This window comes from Candida jiufengensis (assembly GCF_024610255.1).
Source record: "Candida jiufengensis strain CBS 10846 chromosome Unknown scaffold9, whole genome shotgun sequence".
Classification (NCBI taxonomy): domain Eukaryota; kingdom Fungi; phylum Ascomycota; class Pichiomycetes; order Serinales; family Debaryomycetaceae; genus Lodderomyces; species Lodderomyces jiufengensis.
Window position 1 is genome coordinate 461,610 of NW_026261554.1, and position 24,981 is coordinate 486,590.

The following is a 24,981-nucleotide window of genomic DNA, read 5'->3' on the forward strand; positions in this document are numbered from 1 at the left end:
TTCCATTTATAGACTAATAGAAAAACAAAAATATTTTTTAATATATAATAACTAAATATCTACAATATTTAAGCACATTTCAAAACATCTAAACAATGCTTTTAATATTAATTTTGTTCTTGCTGGATGATTTAAGTACAACATCAAATTTAATAAATATTCAGTAGAATGTAAATCATTTGAGCCACCATAGTCATAGGTAGGATTACCTTTCTCATCGTACACACCACTTTTTCCGTCTTCATGAACAAATTGATATTTCATTGGAACTTGATTTGTGAAGTTTGAACATTATTCAACCAATCAGCAAGATTTTGACATTTTATAAATAATTTGATACATGAAAGATCATCGTTTTTATAATTTTAAATGTTTACCTTTTCCAGTCCATATCAAGCAAGTTGTAAATTGATTCAATAATGGATTAAATAATAAGATGAATATTAAGTTTCTAACGATTTTTCAAAAATTACACCAAAATGAACAATACTTCAAAAAAACAGTATAAAACACATAAGTCAAATTAAAATCTCCAAGTCAGGCTATCAGTGGTCAACATGTGAAACACCTCAAACGTAACATTAAGAACTTATAACATTCAAAATGTTCAATCAATGATCATTTTATATTATCATTTTCACAAACCCATCAATAACGACAATTCAATTCAAATTTAAGAGTTAAAACTACAACATTTGATGTCCAAGTTAGATCTTAGAAGGCTTATTTATTGAATATAATGTTGGGGACATTTAACTTTGATCAGAAAATCAGGTGAAAATTACATGATGTTAGTTGCTTTTAAACATGAATCTATAGCCAAATATGAAGTCGCAAAAGTTAGAGAATTGGTTGATGTTTCAATTGCAGGAAATTATACAAAAATTTTAGATTGTATGGGAAAATTTGTACTTGAATTGTTGGATCAATTAGTCAACAATATAACTTAGTGAATCAATCAAATCAGTTGGTAAAAAGTCTTGATTTCATAAAATCGATTGAAAAAAGTGATCATGGTTTAATTATTATTGCCTATGGAAATGCTGATATGTGACCAACCTCATTATTCTTGGTACCTGATGAATTATAGAGGATTAAGAGAGTTGAATAGCTCAGAAAACAAATTTATAAATGAAGTGATTCTTATGTTGTTTTTAAATTCTGATTTCAATAACATATCTGGTAGAGCTGTTGAAAATTTGGATGATTGATGATAAGAAGTCTAGATCACATCTATTGATATCAATATGAATATATATCTATAAAATATTAAATTAAAGTAAATTATAATGATCTTACAAGTAAATTTATTAATTATTGAAAAGTAAATTTATAATATATTGAAAAGTAATTTATAGAAAATTTTAAGAAAATTTAATAATTATTGAAAACTATTTAATATTAATTAATAATTTGATAAAGTAATTATTGGTAAGCTTTTTCAATCTGTTTTTCATACTCTTTAACAATCTTCTTTCTCTGTAATTTTTGAGCTGAAGAGACAAAGTTATTCTCTGGTGTCCACTCGTCATGGACGAGGACAACATTTTGTAAGAGCTCGATTCCTTTTAAGCCTTGTGATCGGCCTGTTTGATTTAAGGAATCGACTACTTTTTGTGTTAACTTGTTGTTATTGTAGTCAGTATCTTCCTGAAAACCCAATTGTTGTAAAAAATTTGGGACTGGAACAATAATTCCAATTGGCTTAACTTGGGATTGATCTGCATAAACACAGATGTTCCCAACCAATGGATCTGTAAACATCATTACATTTGACATCCGCGCATTATCATCCGTANTGTTGTAAAAAATTTGGGACTGGAACAATAATTCCAATTGGCTTAACTTGGGATTGATCTGCATAAACACAGATGTTCCCAACCAATGGATCTGTAAACATCATTACATTTGACATCCGCGCATTATCATCCGTATTAAGAAATTATGCGGTCTCGCTAATAAGATAATCGTGTACTAGCCACAACTGTACATCAATACATAATTATTGGTTGCAAAAATTGTTCAAAACATGAAAATTACATTCATTTGTGCTCTCTTGACCTTCAAAACTGTACCATGGACTGTCTGTTGATTTTCTTAAACAAGAAAATCAAAGTTTGAAGTTAATACTTTAAATTTTAAAGCACTATAAGATTTAGAGTTCACTAGTTAATCATTTTTAATTTTGTACCTCATATGCTGCAAATCTTACACAATTTTAAAAAAGAATATCAAAAATCAAGTATTTCACATTCAACCACTTCTAGCTGCAATGTTTGATCACCAAATCAGAGTATATTACTTCTTGTTGCTTTGTTTCAAGCTTAATTGGATATATACTCAAGTGGTTAATTCATATGTACAGTATTAGATTAGGTCGATATGGTAGCTTTGAAAATGACCCACCGACAAGCTGATTTAGACGATATGCACATCAAAGTCGTGAAATTTTATTTGTTTAGCGCATTTATTTGATCACCATTTATTTTCTTTCTTAAAATCTTTTAAATTACGAAATTTTGATTTTGATTTAATTTAGTTCACAATCAAAAAAGCTTCTTTCACAACTAAAATGAGTCAAGAATCAACTAAAATAAGTTCAAATTATAGCTATTATTAATATTACATTTCCATTACCAAATGTTCCAGATGTTAAAACAGTTCCTTTTTCATATCCTGATGCTTATCATAAACAACAAATGAACAATGCGATATTGTACTAGGTTCATAAACAACAAATGCTCAATGCTGTTGTATTAAGTGCAACCATTGGAACTACATTCATGTTAATAATAGTGTTAATTTGTATATGATACAAAAATTACAAAACTTTGAGAACTTCATTATTATTCAATTTAAATATTGGTATTTTATTGTTGATTGTTACCAGATCAGGTTGTATTTTAAACAATAAGCATTATTTCACTGGTATTTATGATGGTGAAAGTTGTATTAGTTACATTGTTTCATATCAAATTTTTATAATGTTTAAAATCCAACTTTTAAAATTGGGGTGTTTTGGCATCTGTTTTAGCTGTTTTATTAGCACTTGTATCTATAGGAACTCAAATCTACGATAACACTAAATTTCATATAGCTTTCACTGCTGGTACTTCTGGTTCACCAAATGAAGTTGATGATTTTTTAATGGATTTACCAACTATATTATTTTCAGTTAGTGTTAATATTTCAATATTGTCAATTATGAAATTAAGTTCAGCTATCAAGACAAGAAGATACCTTCGACTTAAATAATTTGATTCATTCCATATTTTATTTATCATGTCAACACAAACAATATTATGCCTTCCATTATTTTATTTGTTCATTATCATGATTACAAACAAGCTTTTACAACACTAGTTAAAGTTTCATTATCATTCATTGTTATATCATTACCATAAAATTTATTATGGGCACAAACTGCAAATATTGTTGAAAATATATATATCACCAAGTATGTCATTTATTTCAAGATTTTCTTAACAGGTAGTGTCCAAGATACTTTAGCAGGTGCATAATCAAAAATTTTAAAATTTAATACATTAGTTTCATCAAATTCTACAACTCCAATAACATTAAAAGGTGGTGATGATTCTTTTATTTCAAACAGAAATGTTAATTTTTTTATAAGACACATAAGACAAATTAAAATGCCCAAGTTAGGCTACTAATGGTCAGCATACTTTAACGAAACACTGTTAAATTATAACGTTCAAAATTCTCCAACAGTGATCTTTTTATATCACCATTTTCACAAACTCACAAATAACAACATTTCAATTCAAATGTAAGAGGAGTATCTATAACATTTGATGTCCAAGTTAAATTTTAGAGGGCTTATTTTGGATACGATGTTGGGGACTATTACTTTGATCGAAAAATAGTGGAAATTACATGATGTTAGTTGCTTTTAAACATGAATCTATAGCCAAATATGAAGTCGCAAAAGTTAGAGAATTGGTTGATGTTTCAATTGCAGGAAATTATACAAAAATTTTAGATTGTATGGGAAAATTTGTACTTGAATTGTTGGATCAATTAGTCAACAATATAACTTAGTGAATCAGTTGGTAAAAAGTCTTGAATTTATAAAATTTGTTGACAAAAGTGGTCATGGTTTGATTATTATTACCTATGAAAATGCTGATATGTGGTTCAACTCATTATTCTTGGTATCTGATGAATCATGAAGAATCAAAAGAATTGAATAGCTCATTAAAGAGATTTTTAAGTTGTTTTAATTGAGGTGTTGAAAATTTGGATGAATGAGGTAAATCACATCCATTGAAATCAAAATGAATATACATCTATACCAATATTAAATTAAAGTAAATTATAATGATCTTACAAGTAAATTTATTAATTATTGAAAAGTAAATTTATAATATATTGAAAAGTAATTTATAGAAAATTTTAAGAAAATTTAATAATTATTGAAAACTATTTAATATTAATTAATAATTTGATAAAGTAATTATTGGTAAGCTTTTTCAATCTGTTTTTCATACTCTTTAACAATCTTCTTTCTCTGTAATTTTTGAGCTGAAGAGACAAAGTTATTCTCTGGTGTCCACTCGTCATGGACGAGGACAACATTTTGTAAGAGCTCGATTCCTTTTAAGCCTTGTGATCGGCCTGTTTGATTTAAGGAATCGACTACTTTTTGTGTTAACTTGTTGTTATTGTAGTCAGTATCTTCCTGAAAACCCAATTGTTGTAAAAAATTTGGGACTGGAACAATAATTCCAATTGGCTTAACTTGGGATTGATCTGCATAAACACAGATGTTCCCAACCAATGGATTACTTCTGTAAATACTTTCTAATTTTTCAAGGGCAATATATTCCCCGTTCAAAGTTTTTACTAGATTCTTTTTCCTATCTATAATTTTGAGTCCTCCATTACTCTCCCACTCTCCTATATCCCCTGTTCTAAACCAACCATCAGCAGTGAATGCTTCTTTGGTTTCTTTTTCATTCTTGTAATATTCTTTTACAACTGATGCTCCTTTTAATAAAATTTCCCCTTGGTTATCTTTTGCAAAATATCCTGCATCTGGTACATCAATTAATTTTGCAGTTATTGAACCAGTTAATGCTCCTAAAGTACCTGGTTCAAATTTGGTATGTTCAACAATAGTACCCATTGCACAAGTTTCAGTTAATCCATAACCCAACAACATTGGAGCAATTAAAGTAGATACAAATACTTGGGCATCAATTGAAATTGGAGATCCACCATTTAATACATAACGTAATCTACCACCAGTGGCAGCTTTAACTTTTTTAAAAATAATATCAAATAATGATCCACCAGGAATATGAAATTTATTCATTGTTGCTTTTGCATTAAAAGCACCCCAAAATAATTTTTGTTGAATAAATGAAGCTTGTTTAACTTTAGCTAAAACCCCTTTTCTAACTGATTCCCAAACTGCTGCAACACCAACCATAACTGTTGGTTTATATTCAATTAAATCTGGTTGACAATTTTTACAAGATGCTTCAGTTAATGTTTTAACATTTGCATAACCTAATGGAACACCCCACCAGAAAGTAACAATTTCAAATGCCAATTCAAAAATATGAGCTAAAGGTAAAAATGCAATAACTGAATCGTTTGGACCAACTAAATCTCTACCTGCATTTTCTGAAATACCTGCAACTGCACCTAAAATATTTGCATTTGTAATACAAACTCCCTTTGGATCACCAGTAGAACCTGAAGTATACATAATACAAGCCAAATCATCACTTTTTGGAAAATGAAAATTTTCATTACTTTTTGCCCCTAATTCAATAATTTCTTGATAACTAATAAATTTTAAATCTGGATTAATAGTTAATAATTCTTCTTTTGCAGCTTTAGCATTTTGATATAATTTTCCACCTTGTCTTGAATCAGTTGGATCAATTGGTTCTGCATGAATAATATATTTAACATTTTTTGCCTTTTTCAATGGATTGATTAAAGTATGTAATAAAGAATTATCAGTAAAAATTGCATCAGATTCAGTTTGAACTAAAGAATGTGTTAAACCAGATTCTCCTAAAGTATCATAAGCAGTAACAATTGGGATATTTTGAAAAGTACAACTTAAAAAAGTTTGCATCCAATAATGAGAAGTTGAAGCATAAATCATTAATTTTGATTCTTGATTTGGTTTTAAACCAATTTCAATTAAACCTTTTGAATAATTTTCAATTAACTTTAATAAATCAGGATACTTGATATAGTTATAAGGACCCATTTCATAATAAGTCCAATCTTTTTTAATTTTTTTATCTTCGCCATCAATTTTTTTGGTAATTTCTTTAGTTTCAACATGAATTTCTTTTAAGTCTCTCCAACCCATTGCATTTTTATTACCATTTCTTTTAAAACATTCTTTTATAAATTCTGGGATATTATTTGCTTTTGAATCAGCAGGACGAGTTAAAGCAGCATCTCTTTGAGAAGCTTTTCTTCTTGGAGCAGTTTCACCAGGTTTAGCTTCTCCAACAGCAACAGTTAAAGGAGACATCTTCGTAAGTGATTCAATTGATAAGATTAATAGTTGTAGTTGTTGTTAAAAATAAATAAAAAAAGTTGATTATAAAAATAAAATAATTTGAATTTAAAATTGGAGAAATATTTTTTTGCTTTTTTAATTTATTATTTTATTATATTGTATTGTAATATTTTAAATTTATTGATAAAAAAATTATTATATTTTTAAATCTAATCTTTTAATCTCTTAATGAAGTATATAAATATAAATATAATTTTGATATGATTTAAAAGATTGAAATTGATGTTAACTGGAAGTAAATATATAAATAAGTATCTATTAAAATATATTATTTAAAAAAGGGAAATTTAAAACTAATTATATAAATAGAATAATTTATCATGTAAATAATTAAATCTTTATTAAAATTGTAATTTATGTATTATCTAATAATACGTTTTATTTTTATATTTATTTTATTTACATATTTAATTCTACTTAAAAGTTTCAAAACTTATATAATTAATATGAATATAACCAAGTTTTATGTATATTTACATTATAAATTATAAATCTTAAAACTATAAGCTTTTAATCTTAATAATTATCATCAAATAAATTTTGATTATCTACTATAATATCTACAATAGTAATTTGTAATGGTATTATTTTATTTAATATAAAATGATGTTAATATGTTGTTAATTCTTTTCATTATATTTTATGTGTTTCATTTTGTTGAGCAAAAAAAGAATCTAAACTATTAATAGAAGAAGAATATGATAAGAAAAAATGATTAAGGCTCTGTATTATTTATCAAGGTGATTGACATATACATATATCATCATAAACTAATAGTGAATACATTAATTATTAGGCAATCTCTAGTATCTAAATCAGAACATAATATGACTTACTTTTCGATTAGATAATAATATTGTTATTACTTTATTATTTAATTCATCAAGTCTGCCATTTGACGTATAAACTCCAAAAATTTATTTAAATTTTAAATTCCACAAGATCAATTTGAATTTTACACCTAAAAAATCATTTAAATCTTTATTCTATTTTTTCTTTCCTTTATTACTATAGTATATAATCAACTCTTTAAAAATCTTGTCTTTCTTTTTATTATTTTTATAATTTATTGGCATTAAATTTGTAATAAGTTTTGAATTGGCATTATTTAATTTTATAATTTTGGTCATCTTTAATTAAATTTTGAAACAATTTTATTTATTGACAAGTAAAATATTTAGATATATATACGTTTGCTCTTTAATAATTATGAAACATATTGTTAATTTGAAAGAAAAAAAAAATATTATTTTATATACACCCCCCTCCCCCTCCTTCGCCCAAAATTCATCAAGATACCTTTACCAAGAGAACCCTATAATTTTGGTAGTCAATTATAAATTTATAAATCTCATTTGCATTTAATATAAGCTTAAAAAAGTTAATTATTCGTAATCTAATTTAATTATACTTTTTAACTTTTTTAAGTAAACAATAAGAAAAATTATGAAAGTGGAGAGCTAACTATTTTTAATTTACAATTAACTTTAACTACGATTAATACTTTAATTAACAACTATAAATACTTTTACATACAACAATATCGTCTAATAGTTTATATATTTTTTTCACCAAAAATTTATAATAAATTACAAGCAAATATTATACAGATGTCAAAATCAAAATCAAATTCAAATCTGTAACTTTACTTATTTCTTACTCTTTTCTCCGTATATTGCATAATTCTCAATTTTTAGCTAATATAAACCGTGGTAGAATAAGTCAATTTGAAAGAAAAAAGAACAACAAATCAATAACTTCTTGTATCAAATTTAGGTCGAAGCTCGTGTGAGATCTCAAGAGACCGTATCATATTAGAAATATTTACATAAGGGGAAATTTTATTACTATTATTTCTATTATAATAATAATTTCAAAGTTTTCGAAACAATATAATAATTAATAAATATTTTTGTTGGGTAAATTTTTAGTTTATTTATATACAGGTTTCTTAGTATTTCTTATATGTATAGATACTTAAAAAGACTAAAATTAATATTGTAGATCCAAATCTTGTTTATTTTTAAATTAGTCTAGTGAACCTTAATGAATTTGAAAATCATTATATAATAGTCTAGAACTAGTAGATTTTAATTTTTTTTATTATCTACTTGAAAGTTAGACTCGTCAGATACTTGATGCTTGATTGATAGAAAAATGTAGGTAAATAGGTGATTGGAGAGAACATTACTTCTTGTAGTCTTAAGTATTTTGAAGCAAAGAAAACACCATCACACTTTATAAGAGCCACGTAAAGACGAATATTTTACCAAGCTGAAGTTGATAATAATTTATGGATATAAAATTAAAATATCAATGTACATATTATTAAGATTACGAGTGTCGAATTTTTGTAAATGTTACATTTCAGTCATTCAATAAATGAAGATTGTAGTTCAAGGCTAACACTAAGTCTAGAATAAGTTTTTCCTCTTTACAACATGATCAATGTATAAAATTAAATCATATTTAATATTACGAAATTTAATATTAATATCAATTATGTTTTAAAAATTGGGGAAAATTCTGAAACATGCACAAAACATTAAATTATTGTACCCTAGAAGAATATCACATGAAAAAGATTAATTAAAACTTATTTAAAACTCTTATATTATTATTATTTATTATTATTTAATTATCAAAATTATTAAGAACTAAATCATTTAAACTAAATCATCTAAACTAATCTTTCTTCAAATCTTAATTCATTATTAATTGGTAAACCAACTAATAATCTTAATAAATTTTCTAAAGCTTGTCTTTGTTTATTTAAACCATTTATAGCTTTAAATCCTGGTCTTGATAAAGGAGCTTTCAACCAATAACTTAATAAAGTTAAAACAGCATAAAAATCTTGATATTCTGATTCATTTTCCTTTTTGTATGTAACTCTTGATAAAAATTCAGAAACCACAACCAAATCAATAATTAATGGAGTTGCTAATAAAGAATCTTCACATACATTATGAATTGAAATTTTATTATGACCACCCAACATTAATTCTGAATAATATTCATCCATTGCAACTTTTGAATCACCAACTGCTGGTAAATATTTTATAACAATACAATGATCAACTTTATCACCACTTTCTTTGTTATATAAAATTTCATTACTTTCAATCATATCATCAACAACTGAAGCTTTTGAAATTTCTTTTGATCTAAATTGTTTTGGTGCTGATAAATTATAACCATCATTATTACCTAAATGATTATATGAAGCAATTGAAATTGGTTTAATACCTGCATCAACTAAAAATTGAGCTAACACCGACTTAATTTTTGTTTGACCTGATTTAAAATCATCACCACCAATAAAAGATTTATGTTTTTCAGCTAATTCTATAACACCTGGTACAAAAGTATTTTGTGGTGAACCATTAATATATGGAACACCTTCTAAAATTGAAGCAACTGCAAAAATTGTAGATGGAGCAATTTCTTCATGATTTGATTTTATTGAAGCAATTAAATTATCAGCAGTATCATTAACTTTTGGTAATACATCAGCATATCTTTCAGTATTTGCAGTCCATAAAACAATAACTTTATCTAATTTATTGGTGCTTTTAAAATCTTGTATATCTTTTCTAATTTTTTCAACATCTTTCCATTTTTGATCAGTTTTAATTTCTCCATTAATTTTATTATAAACATTATCAGCTCTTTCACCTTGATTTGCAGCAATAAAATCTGGATAATAAATTGATTCTTTTGGTTTTATATTTTCAATTAATGGATATAATTGTTTTTGTAAAGTAACATCAAGAACTTTAGCTCTTTTCATTGCTTGATCTAAAGTTAAACCAGAAATATCCCAACCATCAACAACAAGGTCATTTGGAGAAACCATTGGTACAATAGAATTGAAAGGAGCATAAACATCATTACCTTCACCATCAATACCAATTTTAATAGTTGAACTTTGAGTAACTGAACCATAATAATTTGGTTTAACAACACCTTCTTTATTTTCAAAACTAATATTATTCTTGTTGGCTAAAATTGAACCAACTAATGTAGTACCATTATTACCACCTAAACCAACTAATAATAAACCAACTTTTGGAACTTTTAAATCTAATTTAAATTCATAATCTTGTTGAGTTGGAGTAACTTTTAATGAACCATCTGAATTTTTTTCAACTAATGAATTTTCATAAGAAAATTTTGTAAATAAATGATTATCTTTTTTAGTAGATTTATTGGAAATAAAATCAATTGATGATGACATTGTGAGAAGTTAAATGAATATTTTTTGAGATATAAAGGGTAATATGAAATATAAATTGTAAAGTAAGAAAGAAAGAAAGAAGAAAGAAGAAAGAAGAAAAAGTGAATTAAAAGTTGTTGAAAATTTGTTATTTTTTTGGGAATTTATAGATTTTTTTTTTTAATTTATTGGCTGTCGCCTATGAAATCGCCTGTCAATTTCATAAGAAAAATGAAAAAATGAAAATGAAAGTGACACACAACCCGGGATAAACAATTCTGTTGAATATTATCTAATTTCGTATTGCGTTTCAACATATTACTAAATTGAGTTAAAAAAAAACATTGTTACTTTCCACTACTTAATGCTGAAATTTTGTTTTTTCTTCTTCTTTTTTGTTACACAAAATAGATACTACCTGAAAATGAAGCCGATTGGGAAAACCTCAACGAAAGATAAAGTAACACTTCATTTAAGCAATAGTTCGGCAGCTTATTTGAACAAGTTGAGACTACCGATCTAGTAAATAATTAATGGTAATTGAAAAAAAAAAGCTAAAAAAAAAACTGGGAGCAAATTCTTGGAATATCGGAAACAATAGAAAAAAACAAATTTCTACTAATTGAGATAATTTTTAACATGCGTATCTAATTCTACAATCTAATTATTCTACATTGTTTATATTTTTTAACATTTTTTAACAATTCTTAATGAATACAAAATTTAGAGTAAACAACCACAAATGACAAATAACAAGCCAATGTAAAATACTAGTTCATGATAGATAAAGTATTCAATTTACAGATTCATTAATTCAAAACAACTATATTTTTTCAGAAACATTATTTAAATCAAAGATATTTACAGCATCATTACAGCAATGCTTGAAAAAATTAATTTAAACTAAATGAGTGATGGTAGTGACTTGACATGCACTTTCTAAGTAAGATTTAATTTGGAACTTGGATCAATAGTTACGAACTTGTCAGAAACTTCCCAAATGACTATGAACCCAGAGTTTGATTTGATCTGCTGGTAATTGATAATTTATTTGGGTTTTTAAACATTGAGGTATCAAGATCTTTATGCAATTTCAAATGATTTTCCAAGGTATCTTCACTTCCACTATCAACATTCCAACGGATTATCTTATTACAGCATGTACATAAAATTAAAGAATTGAATTGCTCAATTACCCCGATGTATCTCCAAATATACTTGCTGCTAGTATTTGGTCTTTTCAACGTCAATTCAACTTTAGTTTGATCATCATCTGTGTCATATCCCAATCTTATCAATTGCATGAAATCGAGATGCAGCAAATACAACTTCAACTGACGAACCTCAAATATTCTAGCCTCAACATAATGATAATTCAAATTCTTTGATTCCATGGTTGGGTTTGAAAATGGTTCAAATTGTGAGGTATTAAGTTTCTTGTGAAAATTTAAATGATTAATTATAGCCCCATAACTTTCATCATCATTGTTCCATTTGAAAAATTTCAGACAACTTGTACATAAAGCTAAACCATCTAGTTCTTTAATGACACCCACGTATCTCCAAATATATTTGCTGCTAGTATTGGGTCTTTTTAATGTCAACACAACTTTACTTTCATCATTTTGTGTGTCGTATCCCAATTCTGCCAATTTCAACATGTTAGTTATCAGCAAATAGTTTCTCAACCCCCAAATTTTAAATGTGCTAGATTCAACATAATTATCATCTAAACAGATCCTTGATCTCATTGTTGAATATGAAAATGGTTCAAATTGTGAAGTATTAAGTCCATCATGAAAATTTAAATGATTTATCAAAGACCAGTAACTTTCATCATCATTATTCCATTCGAAAAATTTGAAACAGCATGTGCATAAAGCTAAACAACCTAATTCTTGGATTATACCCACATATCTCCAAATGGATGTTCTTCTTGTATTGGGTCTTTTCAAACTTAATTCCACCTTTGTGTTTTCATTGTATATGTTGTATCCCAATTGTGCCAACTGAATCATGTGACGTACCAGCAAATTTAAATTCAATTGCTGAACTTCAAATATTTTAGACTCAATATAACTATAATTTAAATTTGTGGTCGAGTTTGAAAATGGTTCAAATCGTGAAGTATTAAGTTCACCATGAAACTTCAAATGATTCACTAAAGCCCCATAACTTTCATCATCATCATTATTCCATTTGAAAAATTTAGAACAACAAGTGCACAAAACTAAACCATCTAATTCTTGGATTATACCCACAAATCTCCAGATATATGGGCTGCTAATATTTGGTCTTTTTAAAGTCAATAACACTGGGGTATTATCATTTTGTGTGTCATTTCCCAATTCTGCTAACTGATTTAAGTTAGGTATCAGCAAATGGTATTTCAACTCCCAAATTCTAAATGCTTTACATTCAACATAAATATAATGTAAATAATTTTCTGATTTCATTGTTGGATTTGAAATTGAGTCAAAATGTGGGATATCAAGTTCATTGTGGAAATTTAAATGATTCATCAAAGACCAGTAACTTTCATCATCATATTTCCATTCAAAAATTTTAAAACAACATGTACATAATACTGAAAAATCCATTTGTTCTATTATGCCCATGTATTTCCAGATATGTGAGTTGCTATTACTGGGTCTTATTAACGTTATTTCCACCTTGGTGTCCTCATCATCTATGTTGTATCCCAAGTAAGCCAACTGAGACATTTGAAACACCAGCAAATTTAACTTCAATTGCCGAACTTCAAATATTTTAGATTCAACATGACTATTATTTAAATTAGTTTTTGAATTGCTAACCATTGGTTGAATATTTTCATCATTTGTAATAGTTTCATGTTCACTTTTATCCTCATTAGAACCAGTATTGAATTCATTTTGTTGTAAACCAGGTTTTTTTAAATTTTGTTGAATTTCAGGATCTAAATTTACTGCTTGGTCTTGAATCAATTTAACTTTATCAATTTTTGAATTTTCATCAATTAATTTCAACAGCGAAGGTTTTAAAAAGTTAGACTCAACATCACTATAATTTAAATTAGTTTTTGAGTTGCTAACCATTGGTAGTAAATTTTCATCATTTATAAAACTTTCATGTTCACTTTCATCCTCGTCAGAACCAATATTGAATTCATTTTGTCCTAAACCATATTTTTTTAAAATTTGTTGAATTTCAGGATCTAAATTTACTTCTTGGTCTTGCTCCAATTTAATTTTAACATTTTTTGAATTTTCATCAATTAACTCAATCATACCTGCATGCATTTCTTTTACATCATCATATGTATACCTTTGATCATTTGAAATTTGGGCTTTAGAATAAAAATTTTCAAGTATTTTATTTTGTTTAGCATTTATATCAACTAATTTTTCAAATGTATCAAGTGGAGTCATACAAAATTGGGTTGTAATCCCTGCATGTGTTCCATCAAAGTCAAAATACAATTCCCACATTCCCAAATATTGTAGTAATGATTTACTTACTTTAATGAAATCAATACATCTATTATTAGATGCGTTCCAATTTGTGAAATATTTGGTATCGATAAATGTCAGTGCAAAATCAATCATCCCCAAATCGTTTAATTTTGAATTAAGTAATTGATGGATTCGTTCTTCTTGTTGTTTTACAGTACCTTTCAAATCGTAACCATTATTAAAATCACCAGCTAAAAAATATAATTTATCTGGTGTCATCAAATTCAACACTTGTTCAATTATGTTTAACTGTTGTGGATAATTATGAGTCGGTAAATACCAAACAATAATAGTTAATTCAATTGATCCAATTTGGAGAGTAACGTCAGCAACTCGACGTTGAGCTTCTACTGTTGATAATTCACTGGCTAATCCCATTTTTTTTAAAATTTTAACGTTATTTAATATTTTCAAGTCCAATATAATAGCTGCTAATGAATGAGTACCTTTATCATTGTTATCTACAGCTGCTGCAATTACATCTTTATCATCAACATTATTTAAATTATTGACATCTAAAATAACAACGTCATCATTTTCATTATCAGACGAAAGAATAGCATCATTACCTGGAGCATTGATTTCTATCACTTCATTAGCCAGTTGTATACCATCAGTTGTTTTTATTTTCATCAATTGTGGATCTATTGTATTAATATTTACATTTGCTAAATCACCAAATTTGTAAGGTTCATCAGTTGGTTCAATTTTAATAATTCTTGTATCAGATTCAATAGTGTCAGCTTCATTATTAACAACATTTAAATTTTTTCCTATGCAATTCATATCAATGATATCATGAGTATCTGTGCTGATGCTATTTTTTAATGTTAATTCATGTAACTCAGTTAATAATGATATATTTTTCAAATGGTGGTCGATATTTCGTTGATGAATTTGATTGATATTTTTTGAATAGATTTCAATTGATTCATGTATGAATATGTCTGGATGAACGAACTTGTAATGTGGAAATGGGTAATCTTTCATGGATTGTTTTTCTCGAAACCGTCTGGAGTTTTTCTGTAAATTAATATTGTCATTAATTAGGTTATTTGAAATTAAATCAGAGTGGTTTGAAGGTTGGAAATTAATATTTGAATTTGGTGCTATTTCAATTGGTGTTTGATTATCGAAGGGTTCTGGGATTTGAAATTCATCATTTGACATTGAATTAAACTCAGGTGTTTGGTGATTAAGTTTTCGTTTGTTTGTTGATGAAGTCGACGTCATTATGTTTCATTATTCTGCCTTAATATATTAGTTGGTTATTTGATAAAGGTGTTGTTGAAGTTTAATTATTGTTTATGGAGAGAAAAAATGTGTATGTTTCGAATATGATTTACAATATTATATATCATCACCGCTACCATCTATTGGTATACTTCAGACGTGTTTCAGATAGCTTATTAATTTATACCTTTATTGTAAATCATTATATAATGAATGATTGTTAGTTTAGAGTCTAGATATGACCAAGATACATGGATACTAAATGGGATGTATATCAAATATCAAATTAAGTTGGTGAAATTTTGTCAAGTGAAGTACAAATCTCGATGCAAGTCGCTTAAATTTTATTATTAAGTACTAATAAAGTCAAAACTATAAACATAAACATTTAGAGCAGATCAATAATTTTTACAACCAATCTATTCATTTGGAGCAAATTAAAAATTACTATTCATATTTTCACAATCAATTCACTCATTTGGAGCAGATTAAATTTTACCATTCAATTTTTTACAACCATCATTCTATTCATAATGTGTTTCAACAATATTAAAACAGCCAATGAAAAATTATATGATTTAATTATAGATGCAAAGTCTTCAAGTTCCAAAAAAAGATATTCAGATGAGAAATTAACCTTCTCAAAATTAACAAATTGGAGATTCAACGAATTACCCATTCAAGTGAAAGAAAGATACGAATTGGGAAATGCATATATAACGCAAGATGAATTATATTTTTTAGTTTTATGGAAATTAAATCTAGGTCTGTTTAAACCAATAGCACATCACATAAAAAAGAATATGCCTGAAGATGTTATCAAAATTACAAATAGGGCATTCAATGCACTACTAGCTTTTTTTATGGAATCAAAACAAATAAAAGAATATGTTATAGAAGACATAAAACTTTATGGTGAATTGGTAGGTGGTGCTATTGAAATATTGAAAGAACTTGCTGGAGTGGGCACAGCTACAGCATCATTAGTATTAAACTGTCTACAAGGTATAAATGAGAACCTATCCCCACCATTCATTACTGAAGAAAGTATCATGTACCTTTTTTCTAACGAAAATCTTTTAAAGAAAATTGACACCAACTTTTACATCAAGGAAATGCTTCCTGTGTACTTTGGCTTGATAAAAGATAATGATTTAAATTTAAATTTTAGTACAATCGAAAGAGGGGTCACATCTATATACCACTACAAATTACATCAAAGTATTTTTTCATTTGCTTCACCATTCAGCGAAGAGGACTGGTTTAAATTTAGTCCAAGTGAATCAGTCAAGAGCTATCAAAAAGAATTTGAAGATCAGTCAATACCAACAGGATTTAAAATGAGGATGAACGCAGAAGCAATGGCAGCTAGAGCAACAACGCAAAATAATTCTGCTCCTGAATCAAATTCAAGTTGGATAGAACAAGCACTTACAACCAATAACAGTACAATAGGTATTTCCAAGTCTACTACATCCCAGCCATCCACAAAATCAGATATGAAAACACAAATAAAAGTATTGTCTGGAGTAAATGCTTTGACAGAATTGTCTGTCACCACCGCGCAGAGAGTTTTTTCTGTGCAGCAAAAACTTGAAAGTCTTGAAGATAAAATTGAGGATTGTGTTGCTGAAAATCAAAAATTGTTTGTTAAGGTAGATCAATTAGAAGCTATTGTTAGAGTTCAAAATCAAAAAATTTTAGATATATTAGGTGGATTAGAAGATATGGTTGCTGAAAGTTTAGGATCCGATTCAAAAAGAAGAAAATTGGGAATCTGATTAGGATATAGGTTTAATCAACACTTTAATATATGAAGATTGTGATGAAACTTCGAACTTCAGTCTGTTAATTTTTCCCCTGTTCTAAAAACATAACTTACTTTGCTTTGACCTCACAATTTATGTTAAATATTTCTAGATGAGGTTGATTTAGAATGTATGAATTGCTTGATGATGAAAATCATTTTTCTTATTTCGATAGCAGATATTAAAGATGTATTTAACAAGGGTAAAGCATATATGACTACGAAGTTTATAACCTTGTTTTATGACAATTAAATTTTGAAGATTTTAGACCAGTAGCTCATTACAATATAGAAGATTTAAATGAAGGTTTAATTGAAGCTATAAATAAAGTATTTAATGCAATGATTGGATTATTTAATAATCCAAAACAATTACAAAATTATGCAAAAATAGTTGGTGAAGCAATTGAAATTTTAAAAATATTAACAGGTGTTGGCCTTCACCTACTTCAATAATCCTTAGTTATTTTTACAGTATCAATGATAATTTAGCTCCACCTTTTTTTTCAGAAGAAAGTATCATGAGTGTTTATAATGATAAAACTTTATTAAATGATGTTTTGACAAAATTTTGTATTAATAAAATTTTACAAATTTATCTTGGTTTAATCAAAGGTCATTATTTGAATTAAGATTTAAAGAATTAAAAAAAGATATAACATCAATTTATCATTATGAAAGAAATAAAGATAATTATTAAAATTTTGTTTCACCATTTCAAGGAATTAGTGAATCTGTTTGGTCTAAATTTAGTTTAAGTGATACAATTAAATTTTTTAAGGATGAATTTGAAAGATCACCAATTCGTAATGGACTTACAACAAAAGGTGAAGCTGTACCAATGGCAAAAAAAGTTGATGAGTTGACTATTCAACCTAAAACTAATGTTGCTGATCATTCGAAACCTGCTAACACTAATACCCAAGCTATCAAACAAAAACCAGCAGTTCAAACAAATTCTTTAGTCGAACCATCTAAGTCTAACATTAATCTCGGTATCAATTTCATCCAAATTTGGAAACACCCAATGCAGTAGGATCATTTTTACATATTGTTGAACAAGAAGTTACAGCCATTTCGAATATTTTGAAACCAACTAAAGCTAAAAAGCCTAAATCAATGATTGCAGATCCACAAACTAATATAATGACGGGAATCAATACATTATCAGAATTAGCAGTTAATCATGATCAAAATATTGAATCCTTAATGCAAAAATTTGAAAAATTTGAAAATAAATATGAAGAAATCAATAATCAACATATTGATAATAATAAACCACTTTGAGATTAATATGAAAAACTTAATGAACAACTCACAATGGCTTGTAATGAAAATCAAGGATCAATTAATAATAAAAAATGGCATGACAAATAACATTGTTGAAATTTTTGAATTTGATTCAAAAAGAAGAAAAATTAAAAAGTAAATTAGAACAATTAATTTGTGGTGCTAGTCTAGTTTAATATAAAAAGAATATTGAGATAATTCTTGTGAGATTTTCTCTTTTGTATTCTCTTCATAGGAAAAAACCGTATCGCTGTTGCTTTTGAGATTAAACAACATTTAACTCGATGATCATATTGGTTGGAGTAGACTTTTTACAATTTCGTGGTCAGAATGGAATTTTGATCTCTATTGAATTTTTCAAGACTCAAGCTAGTCCACAAGCCATTTAGTCTATTTGTGAGCTTCGATCTTTCAAGATTGATCTGTTAATCATCTAGTTATTTTACAATTCTTGGTTTGCGTAATGTATTGTTGAACCACTAGTTACCACTAATCTGGTTTCAAAATACATATAGAGGTAAAAACTATACAATCCACTTTCATAATCGTTAGATAGTTCATATTCAACCTATTCATTAGAATTTGTAGTTTTTGTAAAAGTTCGTATTTTGACACCAGTTTTTTTTTCCTTTTGCAGCAAAAATTGTTAAAATTTAACAAAAATCATAAATTTCTCTCGAAAATCAGCCTATTCAGAAGTTCGAAATAATCCTTTAAAATTTTTTATTTAAGATAATAAGTTTAAGGTTTGATGATCTCTATGATATGGTTACAGTAGAATTTTGAAAAAAATTTTGAATCTCCATATGAATCTAAAGGTAGTGCAATTTTGTCAAGAATAATTTAATATTTATTATGCCGAACAAATTTATCATTAGATTTTTCTTTTTATGAAGCAGCTATTACTGTTTGCAATATATTATTGAATTTATTTTTCTCGAGTTCAGGACCAATTTTGTGTTTAGATAATAATTTCAGATCATGATATTAGTTAATATTGCATATTTTTGATTTACATAAATATTCTTACAAACCCATATAAGATTAAAAAATTGGAGAAATGTTAAATTAATACAAGGTTTAAAATATGATTTACATTTTGGAGATAATTAGTATCTTATTTGAATGATTCTATAAGAATTCATCAAGTTTTGCGTTAAATTGATGGATTTTCATGGTTTTGTGAAGGTTCAAAGAAATATTCAACATATGTTTATTAACTAAGTTAAATATTAAGGGACTTATGGCGTTCCCCTGTCGTGTGCCCTTCTGCCAATTAAAGCTTTGGTTCTGTTCGCATTGATGATGAATACCATTTGTTTCTCATTCATCAAGAATGTTTCAATATTCAATTGACTGATTTATTTTGTTTGAGTCATATATAGCAAATGTTCATTCAGTTTATCAAGGCTAACTTAACACCTATTATTGATATGATGCATATGTTCATTTATGTTTCTGTCGAAAATGAGAACGTCATCTAGGTATACTACTAACCATTTGCCAATAAGTTTCCTAAATATATAGAAATTTTGGACTGAAATCATGAAAATTTTTAATTTTTGGTTTTATCTGTTCATTTGCAGAGTCAATTAATATTATTTATATTGTATTGTGTTAAATAACTTTCTATCCATTGTGATATGTAGATTTAATTCTCTGTATTTTATTTTAAAATTCTACCTCTTTATTATTGCATTTGAGTGGACATTATTGCCATTCTATGCTTATCTAAGAGCAAAAATTAGTCTACATGAAATAAAATCTAGGCTTGGAGGTTCTTAGGCCACAAATCCTTTGAATTACAAGTCAAAATTAAGGAATTGAGAACCAAGTTAAGCTATTTTGCAACTATGATGAATAATTTGAAACAGCATCTATTCATTTATTTTGCAGCAAAAAAATGAGATTAAAAAAAAAAAACTAGCTTTTTATATATAATGATCCAAAAAATTAAGTTTTTGCTTTAAAATACTCTATAAAGTGACAGCAGTAGAACTTTGAATAAAATTTTGACTCTTCATGTAAATATGAAGGTTGTGCAATTTTGTCAAGATAATTGGACATATATCAAATTGTAATACATTGTTGTAAATGTCGTAATTTTTTTACTTTATTATCTTTATATATAATTTTTATTAATTTTTGAAGTATATAAATACTTCTTAAAATCTACATTTTTTATTGTTTTTATAATTTTAGAGATTAAGAATAAATATTTTCATTTTATCGAGAATCTACTATATTTAAGAGATCTCTACTAAATTCTTGCATTCAAGACCATTCAACATTACAATTCAGAATGTATTTAAGACGAGTGAACGAATTGTACTAGAAAGTTCTCGTTTCGACATAATTTTAAATTTATGTATTTCGTAATAAATGTAATGCGACTTAAGATTGAGGAAAAGTCTAAAATCTACGTCGAACTTGTCACTAACTTAAGACAAATAAATTACCGTGTGACATAAGTTGATAAATTATTTATGATTTTAAAAAATTTCAAAAAATTATACCTACCAAATCTTTAGTTAATTTTTCACCCTCTGCTATAGATATGGATTGTTTTTTTAGTTTGGCTTCCTCATGGCTTAAGATAATAATTTCAGATAATGGTGTTAGTTAGCACTTCATATTTTTGGTTTAGATAAATATACTTACAAACCCTTATAAGATCAAAATATTGGAGAAATGTTAAATCAATACAAAGTTTAAAATATGATTTACATTTTCAGGATGATTAGTATCTTATTTGAATGATTCTTTAAGAATTCATCAAATGTTCATTTAATTGATGGATTTTCATGGTTTTGTGAAGGTTTTAAGAAATATTTAACATATGTTTCTTAACTAAGTTGAAGAGCAGAGGGCTAATGGCGTTTCCTTGACGAGTTCCTTTTTGCCAATTAAAATTTGGTCCTTAACCGAATTAATGATGAAAATCATTTGTTTCTCATTCATTAAGAATGTTTCAATGATCAATTGATTGATTTATTTTGTTTGAGACATGTATAGCAAATGTTAATTCAGTTGATCAAAACTAAATTAACACCTGTTAGTGATATGATTTATTTGTTCATTTATAATTCTATCAAAAATTAGTACGTCATCAAGGTATACAATTAACCACTTACTTATAAAATTTTTTAAATATATAGAGGTTTTTGATGGAGATCATATGAATATTTGAATTTTGGTTTCTGCCGGTTTTCTCCAGAATCAACAATAAATATTTTTATACTGTATTGTGTTAATAACTTTTTATCCACTGTAATATGTAGATTTAAATGCTCTGTTCTTTATTTTAAGTTCTGACTCTTTATTGTTGTAATTGGTTAAAAAAAAAACTGTCATTCTAAGCTTATTTTAGATCAAAAATTAGCCTACATGAAATAAAATCTAGGCTTGGAGGTTCATAGTCTACAAAATCTTTGAATTGCAAGTCAAAAATTAAGAAATTGAGGACCAAGTTAAGCTATTTCGCAACTGTGCTGAATAATTTGAAACACCAATTATTCAATTATTTTGCAGCAATAAATGAGTTTTTAAAGCACGAACTAGCTTTTTAGATAAAATGATCCACAAAATTAAGTTGAAGTACTTTATAAAGTGACAGCAGTAGAACACTATATGAAAATTCAAATCTCCATATGAATTTAAAGGTAGTGCAACCTTGATAAGAATAAGTTGGTAAATTATTTCTTATTTTAGAAAATTTGATTCTTAAAAAAAAATACATACCTTACAAATCAATAATTAGATTCATGTAACCACTTATGGATATCCTCCCTGTCTGGAAAATTCAAACTTACCATTTGGTTTGTATTCCACATGGCTTCAAAGTTATCATTGTTAATTTTTGATTTAGATAAATATTCCTACAAACCCTTATAAGATCAAGAAATTGGAGAAATGTTAAAGTAATACAAAGTTTAAAATATGATTAACATTTTCAAGATAAATGGTATCTTATTTGAATGATTCTTTAAAAATTCATCAAATGCCTCATTAAATTGATGGATTTTCATAGTTTTGTGAAGGTTTAAAAAAATATTCAACATATGTTTCCTAGTTAAATTGAAGAGTATAGGACTAATGGCGTTACCTTGTCTTGTTCCTTTTTGCCGGTTAAAATTTGGGCTCTAACCGCATTGATGATGAAGACCATTTGCTACTCATTCATTAAGAATGTTTCAATAATTAGTTGATTGATTTATTTTGTTTGAGACATGTATAGCAAATGTTAATTCAGTTTATCAGGGATAGTTTACCTTCTGTTTATGCTCATTTTTATACCTATCAAATATCAGTAACCGAGACAATATGTATTCTTCCACAATGTCTTGTTGTAATTTTGATAAATAGTATGAATTTAGAGTGTATTGGAATTTCAGAAGTAGTTAGTACTTTGTGTTTGAAGTTCCTCTCTTTTGGTCCTTTTAATTTACGTCTAAACTGTTGTTGTACAGAAATAATTAATATTTTTATATTGTATTGTGTTAAATAAGTTTCAATCCACTGTGATATGTAGATTCAAATGCTCTGTTCTTTATTTTAAGGCTCCACCTCTTTATTGTTGCATTTGATTAAACATTACTGTCATTCTATGATTATCTTAGAGCATATGTTAACCTACATGGGAGTAAACTTTGAGGTTCCTGATCTACAAAAACTACGAACTACAAGTCAAAAGAAATTGCGAACCAAGTTAAGCTATTTTGCAACTGTGATAAAAAATTTGAAACACTAATTATTCGTTTGCAGCATAAAAATTCTTAAGTATTCTCAATAATGTTCTTTCCAAATTGAAAATTCACTACAGCTAGATTGAATGCTATTTTAAAAATTTCAGATTTCAATATAACCATTCTTAATTCAAGTAAGAAAGAAATAATTAAATATGAATTTAAGTTTGAGATAAAACGTTGCGTAGGTAGTGCAATAATGTTATAAATTTGTTTGAATCCTGTTTTTCAAATTAAAAATTTGATCCTTAAAAATAATTTTATTAGGTTCTTAAACTTGTGACGTCCACAAATTTATTTTGCAGAGTGGAATAAGGTCATTATATCTTTGGCAAATACTCTTGATGAATGAACTTTAATTCATGAGAACAAATGAACGAGAGATTCAATTTCGTTGTTCTTAAAAATAGATAATTATTTCAAACAACCCATTTAAGATCAATAATTGGAAAAATGCTAATTTGTTACATTTTCAAAGATATGAATTACATTTTGGAGATAATTAGTATCTTATTTGAATGATTCTTTAGAAATTCATCAAGTCAATAAATTGATGGATTTTCATTGATTAATAAAGGTTTTAATATTCAAATAAAGTTTCAAAGGTTATGGCAAAAAGAAGTGGGGATATGGTATTTCCTTGTCTGATACCTTTGGATATTTATGATAAAATACTGATGTTAATTAATTGCTGTTCATTCATTAAGAATCTTCCAATTTTCGATTGATTGATTTTTTTTGTTTGAAATTTAAGAAGCGAATGTCAATTTAGTACATCAAAGCAATACTTGAATAAACAGAGGTTCAAACAATAGGAGGATTGAGACAAATGTATTAATTGATAAGAAGCTGATTGATTTATCCTTCATCTTTTGATTATCATTGAACAATTGTTTCACTTTTATTGGATCATCTGAAGTATTACCAGCAATATGAATATCATCAGTTGTAAGAATATTTGGAAATACGCTACCGAGTTTTTAAAGCCTTGTGGTAATGATGTGTATTTCATAGGTCCAATTGGTGTATTGATTGCAAAATGGTAATTATTGTTTATACATTAGACATATTTACAGTTAGTATTTAAGTTATAGGCCTATTTCCAATTGTAGAATTCGTTACTCTATTCTTCATATTAAAAAAACTTCTTGTCTTGAGATGCGATTGTTTAATGAATACTGCTTTCATTACGTTAGAACCATTCACTTACTTACTACCTCATGTCTTAGGTAGTGTAACTTTGTCAAAATTTAATTGAAATTTAATTAATATTCCTAAAATATCTTAACACTTACGTATTTCAAAAACAAAATTTTTCGTTTCCGTTTGCATGGATTTTTTCCAATTTTTGATTAATACGTCTGCTCCGAATTGAATGTATTTTGTGTTGTAATTTGTGATATTATAAAATTTTTCATATGGAGTTTTGTCTTTAAGTTTCAGTTTAGGTGTATTGTTTAAGATATGGGTGATATAGTTTAAAATGTATTGAAATAGTCTTAAAATCGTGTCATGGTGATTTGGGAATTGATATATTTCAACGAACCCATTTAAGATAACATATCAGGGAGAAGTTAAGTTGTTACAGATCTTGAGACAGACTTTACATTTTGGTTATA

General features: G+C 26.8%; 6 protein-coding genes across 6 annotated transcripts; 2 read left to right on the forward strand and 4 right to left on the reverse strand. All coding sequences in view use genetic code 12, as the record gives it.

Annotated features, from left to right (window-relative positions):
• Positions 1-1,425: 1,425 nt before the first annotated feature.
• Positions 1,426-1,863, reverse strand: KGF54_000193 (FAA4; the record flags this gene model as incomplete). The annotated part of the gene is made up of 1 exon (XM_051762353.1): positions 1,426-1,863. One exon carries the CDS (start codon positions 1,861-1,863, stop codon positions 1,426-1,428), a length of 438 nt encoding a protein of 145 aa, XP_051622808.1.
• A 2,614-nt stretch (positions 1,864-4,477) lies between these two features.
• Positions 4,478-6,526, reverse strand: KGF54_000194 (uncharacterized protein; the record flags this gene model as incomplete). Its single annotated transcript, XM_051762364.1, has 1 exon — positions 4,478-6,526. The coding sequence occupies one exon, from the start codon at positions 6,524-6,526 to the stop codon at positions 4,478-4,480; it is 2,049 nt and encodes a 682-aa protein (XP_051622809.1).
• A 2,728-nt stretch (positions 6,527-9,254) lies between these two features.
• Positions 9,255-10,814, reverse strand: INO1 (inositol-3-phosphate synthase; the record flags this gene model as incomplete). Its single annotated transcript, XM_051762375.1, has 1 exon — positions 9,255-10,814. One exon carries the CDS (start codon positions 10,812-10,814, stop codon positions 9,255-9,257), a length of 1,560 nt encoding a protein of 519 aa, XP_051622810.1.
• Positions 10,815-11,797: 983 nt separating this feature from the next.
• Positions 11,798-15,520, reverse strand: KGF54_000196 (uncharacterized protein; the record flags this gene model as incomplete). Its single annotated transcript, XM_051762386.1, has 1 exon — positions 11,798-15,520. The coding sequence occupies one exon, from the start codon at positions 15,518-15,520 to the stop codon at positions 11,798-11,800; it is 3,723 nt and encodes a 1,240-aa protein (XP_051622811.1).
• A 533-nt stretch (positions 15,521-16,053) lies between these two features.
• Positions 16,054-17,301, forward strand: KGF54_000197 (uncharacterized protein; the record flags this gene model as incomplete). The annotated part of the gene is made up of 1 exon (XM_051762397.1): positions 16,054-17,301. One exon carries the CDS (start codon positions 16,054-16,056, stop codon positions 17,299-17,301), a length of 1,248 nt encoding a protein of 415 aa, XP_051622812.1.
• A 578-nt stretch (positions 17,302-17,879) lies between these two features.
• Positions 17,880-18,614, forward strand: KGF54_000198 (uncharacterized protein; the record flags this gene model as incomplete). Its single annotated transcript, XM_051762408.1, has 3 exons — positions 17,880-17,884; positions 18,057-18,322; positions 18,391-18,614. The coding sequence occupies 3 exons, from the start codon at positions 17,880-17,882 to the stop codon at positions 18,612-18,614; spliced, it is 495 nt and encodes a 164-aa protein (XP_051622813.1).
• Between the last annotated feature and the right edge of the window lie 6,367 nt (positions 18,615-24,981).